Source organism: Cervus elaphus, chromosome 10, assembly GCF_910594005.1.
Source record: "Cervus elaphus chromosome 10, mCerEla1.1, whole genome shotgun sequence".
Lineage (NCBI taxonomy): Eukaryota > Metazoa > Chordata > Mammalia > Artiodactyla > Cervidae > Cervus > Cervus elaphus.
Genome location: NC_057824.1, coordinates 27308918 through 27325834, shown reverse-complemented (window position 1 = coordinate 27325834; position 16917 = coordinate 27308918). Strand labels below are relative to the sequence as shown.

The 16917-nt window shown below is 41.6% G+C and overlaps 1 protein-coding gene across 1 annotated transcript in view; it reads right to left on the bottom strand.

The window, feature by feature from the left end:
• ERCC4 (ERCC excision repair 4, endonuclease catalytic subunit) overlaps nt 1–16917 on the bottom strand; it is a 41184-nt gene that overhangs the window by 9687 nt on the left and 14580 nt on the right. Inside the window, exons 5-9 of the mRNA XM_043914354.1 lie at nt 16599–16779; nt 15483–15611; nt 12902–13012; nt 10252–10849; nt 8373–8465 (exon numbers count right to left, since the gene is read on the bottom strand). Of these exons, the coding sequence (XP_043770289.1) occupies nt 8373–8465; nt 10252–10849; nt 12902–13012; nt 15483–15611; nt 16599–16779 (1112 nt within the window). The remainder of the gene's footprint in view (nt 1–8372; nt 8466–10251; nt 10850–12901; nt 13013–15482; nt 15612–16598; nt 16780–16917) is intronic.

Here is a 16917-nt window from a genome sequence, read left to right as displayed (position 1 = left end):
TGGCTACTGCAGAATTCTTTGCAGTGATCACAGCTCCAGAGTCACTCAGTACTGCCCCGTCACACCTACCAGACTCCAGCTGGGGACACATGGCAAATGGTCCAGAGAGCTTACTGCTCTTAAATTTCTTTTACATTTGGGATCAACATGGGGGATTTTCCCCCCCTCTATATCTCCACTTACCCTACTGACTAAGCCATCACAGGCAGGGGCAGCTTCCTTTCCTGGTCAATCTGTTATCTGTGCGTGGCTGCACAGCACAGGGGGTTAGAACGCAGACTCTGCATCCACATGTTGTGGATCTGACACCACTTACTGGCCGTGTTGACTTTAGGCGAGTTTTTTAAAAGCTCTGTCCCTCAATTCTGTCTGTAAAATGGGAAGAATACTAAAACCTAACCTCAACAGGTTAGGAGGAAGCACAAGCTGGAATCAAGATTGCCGGAGAAATATCAATAACCTCAGATATGCAGATGACACCACCCTTATGGCAGAAAGTGAAGAAGAACTAAAGAGCCTCCTGATGAAAGTGAAAGAGGAGAGTGAACAAGTTGGCTTAAAGCTCAACATTCAGAAAACTAAGATCATGCCATCTCGTCCCATCACTTCATGGCAAATAGATGGGGAAAGAGTGGAAATAGTGGCTGACTTTATTTTTCTGGGCTCCAAAATCACTGCAGATGGTGATTGCAGCCATGAAATTAAAAGACGCTTACTCCTTGGAAGGAAAGTTATGACCAACCTAGACAGCATGTTAAAAAGCAGAGACATTACTTTACCAACAAAGGTCCATCTAGTCAAGGCTATGGTTTTTCCAGTGGTCATGTATGGATGTGAGGGTTGGACTCTAAAGAAAGCTGAGCACCAAAGAATTGATGCTTTTGAACTGTGGTGCTAGAGAAGGCTCTTGAGAGTCCCTTGGACTGCAAGGAGATCCAACCAGTCCATCCTAAAGGAGATCAGTCCTGGGTGTTCATTGGAAGGACTGATGCTGAAGCTGAAACTCCAATCCTTTGGCCACCTCATGTGAAGAGCTGACTCATTGGAAATGACCCTGATGCTGGGAAAGATTGAGGGCAGGAGGAGAAGGGGATGACAGAGAATGAGATGGTTGGATGGCATCACCGACTCAATGGACATGGGTTTGGGTGGACTCCAGGAGTTGGTGATGGACAGGGAGACCTGGTGTGCTGCAGTTCATGGGGTCGCAAAGAGTTGGACACAACTGAGTGACTGAACTGAACCTCAACAGACCGTTACAAAGATCACATAACACATGTAAGGCACTCATAGTAGTGCCCGGAACATAACAAGCACCATATGTTAGCTTTTATTAATGTCGTAACTGTGTGCTCAGTCACTCAGTCATGTCTGACTCTTTGTGGCCCTCATGGACTGTAGCCCGCCAGGCTCCTCTGCCCATGCGATTTTTTAGGCAAGAATACTGGAGTGGGTTGCCATTTCCTCCTCCGGGGGATCTTCCCCACCCAGGGATTGAATCTGTGTCTCTTGTGTCTCCTGCACTGGCAGGCTGATTCTCTACTACTGAGCCACCTGGGAAGCCCTATAATGTAGTAACCTCATCCCCTAATTATCCATGACTATGCTAAAAAAAAAACTGGCAAAGGAAATGGCAACCTACTCCAGTATTCTTGCCTGGAAAATTCCATGGACAGAGGAGCCTGGCGGGCCACAGTCCACAGGGTCGCAAATAGTCTGACATGACCAAACACGCACTCGCATGCTAAAAAACAGATTTCTTTCAAATGATCCTGCAACTGCTTCAGTTAATACTGTTAAACAAAACAGCTAGTTTACTATGAAATGTAACTGCAAATTAAATCTCAGAAAAAAAAGCGTACTCTTGAAATGAAACCAGGGTTGTGAAGAAAATATTAAGTCTTCCTAACCAGTAACTCAAATTAGTTTAACAGAAATTTGTCATACTTAAAAATATTCAGTCCCTTGTTCACAACATTTCGCATAATCAAATTACTGTATGTGACAGATACAAAATAATAGAACAATTCAGATTTCTACATCCACCTGAAATACTATGGTTTCTTAATATTGCTGTAACATCTCTAGTGGTATTTGAATAGCTTGTACAACGTGATAAAACAGGGAGGAGGTATTGGACTAGGAGTCTCTTCAAATGGGCATTTATTCAAGTCCTCATAATAACCCATTTTGTGATCATATTTTTTTAACTGTAAAATTTCAAATAATCTAACCCTTCCCTTTGAAAAGTGGTGACCTCTCGAAAACTATGTTTACTCAGAATGTTATTACTAATTTTTTGACCCAGGGAGCATTTTATTATCAATACTGAGACATGTAATCTTTTTTCTCTTTACTTGTCATCTGTAATCTACTGATCTCTAGTCCAGCCAAACAGTCCTTTCACTGCCAGTTTGCCTGATTCATTCCTCTCTGGTTATTTTAAATAGCAGCATTGCTTTTGTTCTTAACAAAACCACTTGTGGAGGTCCTGGCAAAAGTGCATTTCCTCAGTCTCCCATTACATTTTTCTCTAAGTCCAGGCTCAGTGCAAATGCTCTTTTAGCCATGCACCTCACATATATTTTGCTTTTCAAAACAAACACTTCTCAAATTCCCCAAGTTTTCTGGGAAAGTAAATATCTTAAGATTCTAAATAGTGTTACTATCTGTGTGATATGGCAAGACCTAACTTAATATGTAGACAGTCACAGCTGAGAGAGTTAGAAAATTAGGCCAGGCCATATAGATAAAATCTGGTACGGAAATTGCTGTAGAAATTGAAATGTAGGAGAAAGGCTACATCCTGGGTTCTGCTGAGGGATGTTTCCAGTCAAGGCCAGGTTGATCTGAGCCTTGTCACTAAGCCCTTTGAGTGTACAGTCCCTCGTAAAAGCTGGGAAGTGCATGCGGGTCCCCAACACCTGGCTACAGTCCACTAATGGCACTCTTTTCTAGGCTACGTTCTGATGAACTGGAGAAGATGCAGCTGTGGGAAGGAGGCCTGGCGCATACAACTCACCTACTCAGATGCTACAGGCACTCTGGGTGGGCTACAGCTCTGGGCAGGAAAGGGTTCAGAGAGCAGGCCTGGGATGCTCAAACCCTGCACATTCCCAAGAAAGGCCTGTCTCCTCAGCTTGTCTTTCTGGAAACCCCTGGCCAGCTTCTGGGAGCTGAGATCTGAGTTCTTGGACTACTCCGCCTGATAAGAGGATCACACAGCAGGCCCCAGTGTGATTTATGGTGAATACATGTTTCATCTCCAGGGAGCCGGAGTCCGTCCTTTGAGTACTGCATCTGTATGACTGACTCCCAGTAAAAACACTGGACCCCAACTCTCGGGTAAGCGTCCCTGAGGGTAGTGCTGAGTGTGTGCTGTCACACACGGAGGCCAGGATTAAGCACTTCCCGGGACCTCACTGCAAGAGGACACTCGGAAGCTCACGCTGGATTTCTCCTGGACTTGGCTCCGTGAGTTCTTTCTCTCTGCTGATTTGACTCTGTGTCCTTTCTCTGTAATTAACCACAATGGTGAGGATCCCAGCTTATCTGACTCCTGTGGGTCCTTCTGGTGACTCACTGAGCCTGAGGGTGATCTTTAGGGACCCTCAACGTAAACACCGACAACCTCATCTGAATATCTTAGTTCCCTGTACGCAATGTAATCTAGAGACAGTCACTTTAATCAGAGAAGCCTGAGGCAAAGGATATTTAAAAAAAAGTGAAAGAGCCAATTAGGAGGTTACTGGCCCACATCCAGGGGCACCAATTCTTGGACTCCATTTCCTCAATATCGCTTAAATCTCTCCCCTTCTCTCCATCAACCTAATCTTAGCTGCCACTGGTTCTTATCGGACAACTGCAATAGCTTCCTGACTACTTCCCTACTCCATCCATTCCAAGTTTGGTGCCAGAGAGAGCCTCTGAAAACACACTACGTCACTCTCCTACTTAGAACTCTGCAGTGCTGTCTTACGGCCTTCAGAGTAAAGTTCTGAATCCTTAACAGGTCTCCTGCACCTCTGAGCTTTCACACACACTCTTGAACACAACCCTCGGCCCACTTTTGTCTACTCAGCAACCAACACACATGCTGCCTAGGTCAGCTTAAAGGTCACCCCTCAAGAGATGCTGCCCCTGACGCCGCCCTCCTCGCCCCCTCTGACAATCTCTCGATACCACTTTCTTTCAGCTTTGCAGGCTATAGCCTGCAGGTGTTTATTAGACTGTGCATAACCATTCAGTGTTTGTCTTTTACACTAGGGGATAAGCTCTAGAAGACAGAACTGAGCTTTTTTTCTGCACCACTTTAAGTCTAGCACTTTAATGTGAGGACAGGAGGAGTTGGATCATAATAGATGCTCAAGAAATATCTGTTGACTGAGTCTTGGGAGATGAAGGTCTAGGAGACACAGAGAAGCTAAATGTTCTGAACAGGAAGAGGAAGTCTGTGTAACACATGGTTATAACACTTTCTGGAATATCTTTTTCAAAAAGCATACATACACACATATAAAATATCCTCCATGGATTATATCTCACCAGGATTTTCTCTCCATGGAATTCTCCAGGCAAGAATACTGGAGTGGGTAGCCATTCCCTTCTCCAGGGACTCTTTCAAACCCAGAGGTCAAATCCAGGTCTCCCGCACTATAGGCAGATTCTTTACCATCTGAGCCACCGGGGAAGCCCACATACTATCCTCCAGAACACATGAATAGAAAATACATACCCACAAAACACCAGAGAGGAAAACGTCAGTTTTCATTTCAATTGCAAAGAAGGGCAATGCCAAAGAATGTTCAAACTACCATACAACTGTGCTCATTTCACATGCTAGCAAAGTAATGTTCAAAATCCTCCAAGCTAGGCTTCAACAGTATGTGAACTGAGAAATTCCAGATGTACAAGCTGGATTTAGAAAAGGCAGAAGAACCAGAGATCAAATTGCCAACATTCACTGGATCACAGAAAAAGCAAGAGAATTCTAGAAAAACATCTGCTTCACTGACTATGTTAAAGCCTTTGACTGTGTGGATCACAACAAACTGTGGAAAATTCTGAAAGAGATGGGAATACCAGACCACCTGACCTGCCTCTTGTGAAACCTGTATGTAGGTCAAGAAGCAACATGGAACAGTGGACAGGTTCATACTTGGGGAAGGAGTCGTTTACTCAACTTATATGCTTCTTTAACTTCCATGCAGAGTATGTCATGTGAAATGCTAGGCTGGATGAATCACAAGCTGGAACCAAGACTGCTGGGAGATATATGAACCACCTCAGATATGCAGAAGATACCACCCTAAGGGCAGAAAGTGAAGAGGAACTAAAGAGCCTCTTGATGAAGGTGAAAGAGAAGAGGAAAAAAGGCTGGCTTAAGACTCAATATTCAAAAAATAAAGATCATGGCATCCAGTCCCATCACTTCATGGCAAATAGGAGGGGAACAGTAGGCATGTACAGATGTGAGAGTGGACCATAAAACAAGTTAAACACCAAAGAATTGATGCTTTTTAACTGTGATGCTAGAGAAGACTCTTGAGTCCCCTGGACCACAAGGAGATCCAACCAGTCAATCTGAAAGGAAATCAACCCTGCATATTCACTGGAAGGACTGATGTTGAAGCTGAAGCTCCAATACTTTGGCCACCTGATGCAAAGAGCTGACTCACTGGAAAAGACCCTGATGCTGGGAAAAATTGAGGGCAGGAGGAGAAGGGGGAAACAGAGTTTGAGATGGCTGGATGGCATCACCGACTCGATGGACATGAGTTTGAGCAAACTCCGGGAGATGGTGAAAGACAGGGAAGCCTGGCGTGCTGCAGTCCATGGTGCTGCAAAGAGTCAGACACAACTTAGTAACGGAACAACAATGAAACAGACTCAAGACATAGAGAAAAGACTTCCCAAGGTGGAGAGGGGCTGGGGGAGGGAAGGACTGAGAGTTATATGTGTGTAACTGAATCGCTTTGCTGTATGGTGGAAATTAACACAAACTACAAATCAACCACACTTCAATAAAAACTAAAAGAAAATATATTTTCACAGGCTGAAAGGACTGTCCCATAGCTGTGGATCGACAGCTGTAAGAATCCTTGCCTAAAGGTGAAAAGACAGCCCTCAGAATGGGAGAAAATAATAGCAAACGAAGAAACAGACAAAGGATTAATCTCAAAAATATACAAGCAGCTCCTGCAGCTCAATTCCAGAAAAATAAATGACCCAATCAAAAAATGGGCCAAAGAACTAAACAGACATTTCTCCAAAAAAGACATACAGATGGCTAACAAACACATGAAAAGATGCTCAATCACTCATTATCAGAGAAATGCAAATCAAAACCTCAATGACGTACCATTACATGCCAGTCAGGATGGCTGCTATCCAAAAGCCTACAAGCAATAAATGCTGGAGAGGGTGTGGAGAAAAGGGAACCCTCTTACACTGTTGGTGGGAATGCAAACTAGTACAGCCGCTATGGAGAACAGTGTGGAGATTTCTTAAAAAACTGGAAATAGAACTGCCATATGACCCAGCAATCCCACTCCTGGGCATACACACCGAGGAAACCAGATCTGAAAGAGACACGTGCACCCCAATGTTCATTGCAGCACTGTTTATAATAGCCAGGACATGGAAGCGACCTAGATGCCCATCAGCAGACGAATGGATAAGGAAGCTGCGGTACATATACACCATGGAATATTACTCAGCCATTAAAAAGAATTCATTTGAATCAGTTCTAATGAGATGGATGAAACTGGAGCCCATTATACAGAGTGAAGTAAGCCAGAAAGATAAAGACCAATACAGTATACTAACGCATATATATGGAATTTAAAAAGATGGTAATGATAACCCTATATGCAAAACAGAAAAAGAGACACAGATGTACAGAACAGACTTTTGGACTCTGTGGGAGAAGGCGAGGGTGGGATGTTTCGAGAGAACAGCATCGAAACATGTATATTATCTAGGGTGAAACAGATCACCAGCCCAGGTTGGATGTGTGAGACAAGTGCTCGGGCCAGGTGCACTGGGAAGACCCAGAGGGATCGGGTAGAGAGGGAGGTGGGAGGGGGGATAGGGATGGGGAATACATGTAAATCCATGGCTGATTCATGTCAATGTATGACAAAAACCACTACAATATTGTAAAGTAATTAGCCTCCAACTAATAAAAATAAATGGAAAAAAAAAAAAAAAAGAATCCTTGCCTAAGACATGCCACAATCACAGAGGAGAGGAAGGGGAGGGAAGGACAGCACAGGGTGCTGCCCACATACTGTGCTGAGTGTCTTTACAGGGGCTCAATGACACTGATTCAGGAAGTGCTCCTGTGTCTGGAAACCATTCCTGGATGCACTGGGGTATCTACATATTTTAGGCATATACTGAAAGCCCACAGCCAGTGCTGGAGAATGACTGTCCATTTTGAAATTGTGTCGAGGTCCTGGCTGGCTAACTGCCACTAAAAGTGACTTATGCCCTCTTGTTGTCACTGCTACGTTGCCAGTGTCTGAGGCTTTTAGGACTGGTCTGGCTCGGTCCCAGCCAGGCTAGGCCATGGTATCCTCTCATCTAGCCTCTTCTCTATCTCAGCTCAAGGATTCCCTGTCCAGCCCCTGCCCTGGCTCCTGGGGCCCCTGAGAGACCACCTGATTCATCTTCTCTCACCAAGCTACCATCTCCTTGACAACATTCCTTGGGAGATGTTATCAGCTTTCTCAGATGCCTACAGGTAAGAGGTAGCCATGCAATTTGCCTATCAATATCTCACTTAGGAACATTTTCCTTCTGTTAAACCAAAAACTTTTTCTATCTGGAACATTAAAGGATACTCATTCTCAAAAAACACACATCTGCTCAGACAAATGTTGCACTTTTATAAAAATGTTTTTCTCAGAGTGATTCTATTGATATGAACTGACCAGGTCATAAAAGTATTTTTGGGTAAAGACTAAAGCAGTCACCCACCCAAGACAATGGAGATTTCACAAGGGAAAAAAAAAAAATCATGATTCCAAGCGAAGGGAGAAATCTTGGACATGGGGGAGGGGGAGAGTTCTACCTACTGCTGGTGCTTTAGGTTTTATTTCTTTACAAACAGAAAAGCAGTTTTCTTCACATATCTAATAGTCCATCAAACCCCTGAAAAGCAAATGGGGATATGGTGCAGAGGCAGGGAAAAAAGAAATGGGTGCTGATCCATGTAAACCCTGGGGGGTTATCAGACCATAGGTGTATCTTGACGTGACTGTCCCTAGCACCTAAGGGCTAGGAGATATTCCCCCACCTAGATCCAGAGAAGCCTCTGGATCTTCAAAGGCCTTTGATTCCTTCATACTGATCTTCTGTGTATTTACCTTATGAGCTTTTCAAAAGCTTCCTTTTCTTTCCGCAAAGCAGTGAGATAGCGCTGTTCCTCCGTTGAACCTCCGTATATAAGAAAGTAAACCCTGCAAGTTAAGACAGATCTCTTTTAGGCTGAAAACACATAATTTTTAATCCCTGGAAGGAAAAGCGTGAAATCAGCAACCCAGAGTGTTCAAATAATAAATATTTGATGGAGAAGAAAAGGTTCCATTAATCACATACTTGCTAAAATCAAGCAGCCTAAACCCCACCTGTTAAAGGTCTCATTACCACATGGGCTTTTTTTTCCTTTCTTCTTTCACCGAAAGGAGGAATGGAGTTTAGGTAAACACTGAAACATAACAAAGAGGGATAGAGTAATTCTTTCCTCATAACTATAAACAAGTCAGAAAACACAATCTTAGCGGCTTCTCTTTTTTCAATTTTTTCTTTGCACCCCTGCCAAACAATCATTTAAAAAGTTGGAGAGCAGTTATAAAAGCCAGCTTAGGAAAGTTCATGTTAGTGAAAAGTAAACAAATGAAATCTATATGACCTTTATCTTCACAAGTAATTTCTCAGTTCCTTTTTATTCATGTCTTAACAGAACCAAGCCATCGCACATTTTATATAAACACATGGACACAGAGGACATATGGATTATATCAAGCGCCTCAAGAAATAATTTGACATATTCTTTTCTCTTAGAAAAGGCCAGCTTTCTATCTTGTTTGTTGCTAAGCTGAATGAAGCACCTTTTCTTCACCTTCCATCAGAGATATTTTTCCTTTTTTTGTGTGTGATATTTTTCCTCTTTAACCCTCGATTTTTCTTTTGACCTTCATCTTCCTAGATTGCATTTTTTTAAAGTGTGAACATGGAAAAGGCCACTGGCCAATGAGTCCAGAGACCCCCTGCTCTGCCACGAATACATCAAGTGGCCAAGGGCAAGTCACTCACCACCTCTGAGCCTCAGTTTCTCATTGTTGGACTAAGTGGTTGAACTCCAAAGACCCTTCCATTTCTGACATTTTGTTTCTAAGCATCACACAGTATTCTATTATCAGGCAACAGAGAACTTGGGTGCACATAAGCTATCTACAGTATTGATCAATGGTAAAGTATGAAAAATTTATCAGCCTATAATTATTTTACCAGCTTTGTCTAATCTCTTCATCCTGCATTATCTCTGACCCAACTCCTCCATTCATCTCTACTTGGAAGGGTTGCCTTTGTTAAACTGGCTAGAAAGGTTTCTTTTGGCTCTGATTTTGGTTCAGGCTGAGTTCAGGATATTAATTTTGCTGTTTATTTCCCTCGGATAATTGGAGAGCCAGAACACTATATTCTTTGGGAGGCACCATTTTCTCATCTGATATTTCTGTAGATTTCTCATCTGATAGTTCTTGAAACTCAAGAAAACTTGGTACAATAATTCCCCAAATACTTCAGTTTTATGTGGCTGTAACTTAGAGTCACTTCTTCAGATTTAAAAGAAAGACATTTTCGAATTATGACATGATTTTGCTGAGTCATGATTACATGAACATTTGGGAGAAGTTAGGATATTGTAAATTTCCTAGGCTTATTCAGAGACGGCACCCTGTAGGCTACAACCGATGCATAAAGAATACGGCACCGAACAGCAGCAGAGGTTACCAAGGGAGGCGTTCGCCCAGATCCCCGGTCCCACTACAACACGCGACCTCCTCCTCAGGCGTACTTCCCAGATGGACCTGAACCATCAGATGTTTCACAAACTCAGCCAACATCCCAACAAGGCAGCGTTACAGATCGGAAAGCCCGTGGGCAGCTGGTCTGTCTGTACAAACCCTACAGAACTGTGAAGTCGAGCCTGTAAGGTGAGACTTCACCTTCCCTACAACTTGCCTGAGAGGCTTCCCGGGCCGAGACGCCCTGTAAATTTCAAGCTGACGCACGAAGGTCAGCTCTGCATCATACAAGACCACGTATCTCGGCTCCACCTCGTGGAGCACGCGTGTCAGAGCGTAGGGATCACTGCAGCCCAGGAGCGGGTGGATGATGGTGAGGGGGTCTTTCAGAATCCCGTAGGCGGCATCGGAGGACACGTTCACATCAGACTCCTCGTGCTTACTGTCTCCTGTGCAGCTCTCCGGGCTGCTGGTCAGCTCTCCTGGGCTGCCCTCCTCAACACCTGCCTCCCCCTCTAGTTCTTCAGTTCTTCCCACCATCTGAGTTAAAGTCAACCTTGGTTTCTTCTTTCTGAGGGCCTTCTCTTTGGCAGGGGGCCTGTCTTTGTCTCGGAGGTCTTTGGGCCTCTTGTTGGATTTCATGATTCTCTTCGAGTCATCTTCCTTCCTTAATCTCATCCATACATCTTCGGCTTTGCTGTCCTTCTCAAAGGTTTTTCTGTACAGCCTCAACAAGAAGACCTCTGCTCCGACAGTGAGGTACTCTCGCAGCTGGGAACATGTCCTGTCGTCACTTGCGCAAATGAGAACTTGTCCTAAAATTGAAAACAGCGTTATGGAGCTATGAGCTCACTTCCTGCCCTCCTCCCTGTGTGCCCCCGCCTCCTGCCCCCCACAAAGAAGACCCGTCTCACCTCCTTGGCGCTAAAGATACTTTACACTTTGTTTAACAAGGGTCTCAGATGCTCATCAAAGACATTCACCTCTCTGCCAGGATCACTTAAATCTTTTGGGTAAAGTTGAAGCCAGAAATATTTAGAGACTTATGAAAATATAGCTGTGGTATAACAGAGGCTTTAAGGGAGCTCTTTTTAATTAATAATTTTCCAGAGGATCTGGAAATACTAAAATAAATTCCAAATGGATTACAAAGTCAAATGTTAAATAATAAATCATAAAAAAAAGATGACTCTTCTCCATCTCTCCATATGAGGATGCTTTTCCAGGCTTAAAAGCAATGAAGAAATCTCAGAGAAGATTGATATCTGTAAACTAAGACTGACTCAATACACTGGAGAATTAACTGTGCATTATAAAGGTAAAGAAAGACTGCTCTCAAGCCTTTTGAGATGGACCGTGTTCTGTCTACAGAATGTGTATCTCTCTAAATAAACCCATTTCTAATCTTAAAAAAAGAGCTAAAGACAAAATACAACTTTATACAACTATGATAAATGTTAGTATCTTCAATGTATAAAAAGCTGATACAAACTAAGAACACACCTTAAACCAGCAAAGGAAACTAACACAATTCACAAAGAAAGAAATGCATCTGAGAAAATACTGAGTTCCCTAAACATCAAAATTTCAAACTAGATAAGCATTTTTCTCCCATCAAATTAATAAAACTGTTATACATATGTGATACATGCAGACACACACAAATATATACAGCATCTTCAGTCAATGCTAGCTAGGTGAAAGAGAGACACGGTCTTATACTTCCAAAAGAAATGACAACTGATAAAAACCTACATATGAATGTGGTAATATGTTTTGAGAACTTTGAAAATGTCAGTGTCATTTGTCTCATTAATTCTACATCCAGAATTAATCTACACTAGAACTTTATAGTGTTATATCTATACTATAACTTTAACAATGTGAAACAGAAAATACACAGAAGAAAACCAGGAAGGAAATATGTCAGGGTTAACAGTGGCTGCGAGACATAATTTTTCCCCCTTTTCTTTTTTCTTTATACTTTTCACTTTGTCTAAGTGGGTATGTATGACTTAGGGTCATAAATCACAGCACCATATGTTCTGTGATAATATCATAGAATAATACTCATATAAGGACTCTGTGCTTGCCTTTATTGCTTTATAGGAGTCAAAGTCTCAACAGATATTCTTTAAAATTTAGTTTTATTTTTTATCTGGTTTTATTTTAAAAACTTAGCTCAGGTTCTGAGCTAATGAGTTATGGTGCTAATGTTTAAAGAGAGTAGCCCTAAAACTTGGAATTTCTTTAGGGCTAGGCCAATGTTACTCCACAGGCCAATTAAGGCTTCTTTGAAAAGACTTGCTGACAACTTAAAACATAAGCCCATTAGCTTTCTCCTTGGGGATTTCAGACTTTAAGCTTTAAAGCCTAGTGAACATATATGTGGAGATTAGCTGCACCTTTTATTTTTTTTAATTGAAGTCTAGTTGATTTATGATGTTGTGTTAATTTCTGCGGTACAGCAAAGTGACTCAGGTATATACATATATACATTCTTCTTAATATTCTTTTCCATTACAGTTTATCACAGGATATTGATTTGAGTTCCCTATGCTATATAGTAGGACCTTGTTGTTTATCCATTCTATATATAATAGTTGATTAGCTATATCTTTAAATAGAGGTTTTCCCAAGAACTCAACCAGTAAAACAACCTGCTTTCATGAATATACAATGACTGAACTTGGAGAAAACCATCCAATGAACAGAAAGGAAGTTGTCACTAAGATTTTGGTGATGTGGCACTTATTTTTCTTATTCTATAGACAAAATAATAGTGTTAAGTTATTTTTAAAGAGCTAATCAAAAGGACTCATTTGCCAGATTTTGAAGGCCAATGTCATCATCTCCTTTTTTCCTACCTGGACCACCAAGGACTTCACTCTCCTTATTCTCTGCCTCAATTTCCTTCAAAACTTCTGTGAGTGCTGCCCACTTTGGGTTGCTTTCTAGCACCAGTTCCTTTTTTGTTTCTGTATAGAAATAAACGATAATCTCATTCTATGTGATAATGTTTATCCATAAAGTATTCCAAAGGCTTTGAAAACAAATAACACAGGCATCGTTCTATAAGCCCATTCCTTTGAGCTTCCTTCATAACGGGGGGAGGAGGGGCAGGACTGTCAACTTAGGAGGTCCGGTTGAACATGTGCACATATAAACGGTACATCAAAACAATCAACAAGCACCCATCAAAGTGCTTATAGTGCAGGTAGTAAAAAACAAAAAACGAAAAACAAGCACCCACTATGCAGCCCAGGAAAGTAGACTTATGAGAGAATCCAGATTCTTTTTTTTTTTTTTTTTTTTGAGAATCCAGATTCTTGAGAAGGTCTCCTTATGGTCTAAATGAAGACACTTCAAACCCAGATTAACATAGGCTCCATAACGCCTTGACAGAAAGTCATATGCATGGTCACTAATAAGAGGTGATTACATGTCAGTTGTCAACTACGATGTTATATATAAACTGCTACACAAAATAAAGGAATCAGTACAGAATAACAGTTTTTATTATTTCTAAAATCTCCATGATTTTCCTAATGCTGAACACGAGATATAAGCAGACAACAATAAAACCTTTATTTCTGTAAGTACTCAAATGTATTACTAAGGTATTTAATTAAGTTTTGAAATAGATCTTTGCACTAGGTAGGACATAAGCATGGCAGCTCAGCTGGTAAGAGTCCACCTGCAATGCAGGAGACCATGGTTCTATTACTGGGTCGGGAAGATCTGCTGGAGAAGGGATAGGCTACCCACTCCTGTATTCTCGGGCTTCCCTGGTGGCTCAACTGGTAAAGAATCTGCCCGCAATGCGGGAGACCTGGGTTGGGAAGAAGAAGCTCCCCTGGAGAAGGGAAAGGCTACCCACTCCAGCATTCTGGCCTGGAGAATTCCATGGACTGTATAGTCCATGGGGTGGCGAAGAGTTGGACATGACTGAGCGACTTTCACTTTCACTTTTATGTCTTAAAAAGCCAACAATATTCACTATATATTTACTATAATAGTTATAGATGAGTGTGAAATAAAATCCATTATTTGCCTCATTCTAGTACCTCTGTTTCCTAAAAGCTAAAAAGAAAATCTTAAAGAGATGGGAATATCAGACCACCTGACCTGCCTCTTGAGAAATCTGTATGCAGGTCAGGAAGCAACAGTTAGAACCAGACATGGAACAATGGACTGGTTCCAAACAGGGAAAGGAGTACATCAAGGCTGTATATTGTCACCCTGTTTATTTAACTTATATGCAGAGCACATCATGAGAAACGCTGGGCTGGAAGAAGCACAAGCTGGAATCAAGATTGCCAGGATCAATAACCTCAGATATGCACATGACACCACCCTATGGCAGAAAGTGAAGAGGAACTTCATCAAGAGGAACTTGATGAAAGTGAAAGAGGAGAGTGAAAAAGTTGGCTTAAAGCTCAACATTCAGAAAACTAAGATCATGGCATCTGGTCCCATCACTTCATGGCAAATAGATGGAGAAACAGTGGAAACAGTAACAGACTATATTTTCTTGGGTTTCAAAATCACTGCAGATGGTGATTGCAGCCATGAAATTAAAAGACGCTTGCTTCTTGGAAGAAAAGTTATGACCAACCTAGATAGCATATTAAAAAGCAGAGATATGACTTTGCCAACGAAGGTCCGTCTAGTCAAAGCTGTGGTTTTTCCAGTGGTCATGTATGGATGTGAGAGTTGGACTATAAAGAAAGCTGAGTGCCAAAGAATTGATGCTTTTGAACTGTGGTGCTGGAGAAGGCTCTTGAGAGTCCCTTGGACTGCAAGCAGATCCAACCAATCCATCCTAAAGGAAATCAGTCCTGAATATTCATTGGAAGGACTGATGCTGAAGCTGAAGCTCCAATACTCTGGCCACCTGATGTGAAGAACTGACTCATCTGAAAAGACCTTGATGCTGGGAAAGATTGAAGGTGGTAGGAAGGGATGGCAGAGGATGAGATGGTTGGATGGCATCACTGACTCAATGGACATGAGTCTGAGTAAACTCCAGGAGTTGGTGATGGACAGGGTGGCTAGGCGTGCTGCAGTAAATGGGGTCGCAAAGAGTCGGACACGACTAGGTGAACTGAACTGAGACGGGATGTTAAAATAGTCCACTAAGACCTTAAGTGCCCAAATAGTAATTATTCTGAAGTTAAAAAAAAAACAACAACCATTCTTATGTAGTAGTAAGAATACTTTTGATTGATACTTCGTGTTTGTTATTTGGAATCCCCTGGCAATGAATCCATTCCAAATATTTTTTAACACAGATCACATATGTTACATGTTAACAAGTAATTAAATGCAGTCACATATTTTTCACACAGTCGAATGAGATTTAAAGTTATACTGTAACTTGATAAGCATTTCTACACCAAATATGTAAAAACTAGACATGTTTGAAGACTTAATCATACAAGATACCTTGTTCTTCTTTAATCTCCAGTTTTTCAGGCAGTTTGATTTTTTTACTCATTTTTGCATCTGGAACATGATAAACCCTTGCTCGAGCATTTACAAACATTGAGGTGCTGGAGTCAAGAAAGAGCCAACCTAACATAAAATGTTAAGGGGGAAAAAAAAGCCTTTAATTTATGGTTAACTTCAGAGAATCTCTGAAGGTCACATGACCTGTATATCAACCAGTCACCAGCCTGTTCATCTCCCAATCACACCTCCCTTGTTATGGTCTCTGTCACTGTTTGGCTAGACTGGTGGTTTTCAAAGTGCGGCCTACAGATCCCTGGGGGTCCCCAAGATGTTTTCAGGGGGATGGTCTGTGACCTCAAAACTACTCTCATACTAATACTATTACGGAATTTCCCCCACTGTGTTGACATTTCTAACGATGCTGCAAAAGCATCGGTGGGTTATGCTGCTGGTGCCCAAGCACAGATGAAGGCAGTGGACCCAAAGTTCACTAGCAATCAATGTATTCTTCAACTCTGTGCATTTGTAGTTTATGACTCAAGAAAGTCCCTGGTGAAGCAATAAGAAATATTAACTTTATTAAATCTTGGCTCCAGGGGCCCCTGGGCCACACTTTAAAAATCACTGGTCTTGCCACACAGTGAGAAAGGTCACAGTAATGAGGCAAGAATGTGACTGGTAGAAAATCCAGTTGGTGGACAGCAGCATATGTATGCTTCCCTACAAATCTCTTCTCATTCTCTGGCTAATGAAACTCCATATTCCCTTGCCGTTTCTTTGGGGAAATGAATTTTAAGTTCATAACAACTAAACTTTCAGAAGACAACCTATTTCTAAGCTGGGGACTGCCTATGATATATGGTCTTTTCTAGAAATAAAACTGCCTGGATGGATATGAATATTTATTAATATACAGAACAGAAGTTAAGTAGGTGGAAACATTAGCTATCAATAAAACCTACATCCCTGTGCTATGAACATAAAACATAATTTGACATCTCAGTACATCATGTAGTTGAATATAGCACTCCGCACACCTGACTCCCCAATAAAATCTAGTACTTCACTCAAATCAGTTCCTAGAATAACGTTAGTATTTTTATCTCCCACCTGAATTCTGACCGAATGCCTTCTCTGTTGCTCTGAGAGATTCCAGAAGATTAAGAAATGTGATACAATCATACTGAGAGAGATACTGCAGCAGGGTTCGTAATATCTTCAAATCCTGAACCAAGGATTTAGTCTTGGCTCCAAGCTGGTGCCACAAAGGATCTAAGTAATGGCGAATTGTCTAAAACAAGAATAAAATACTGCTAAAAGATATTTAATATAGCTATTATTAATACAAATGATACTTGCAACAAACATTATTCCTTGTATACCTAAAAATGGTTAAAATGGTAAATTTTGTTATGTAAGCTTTACCACA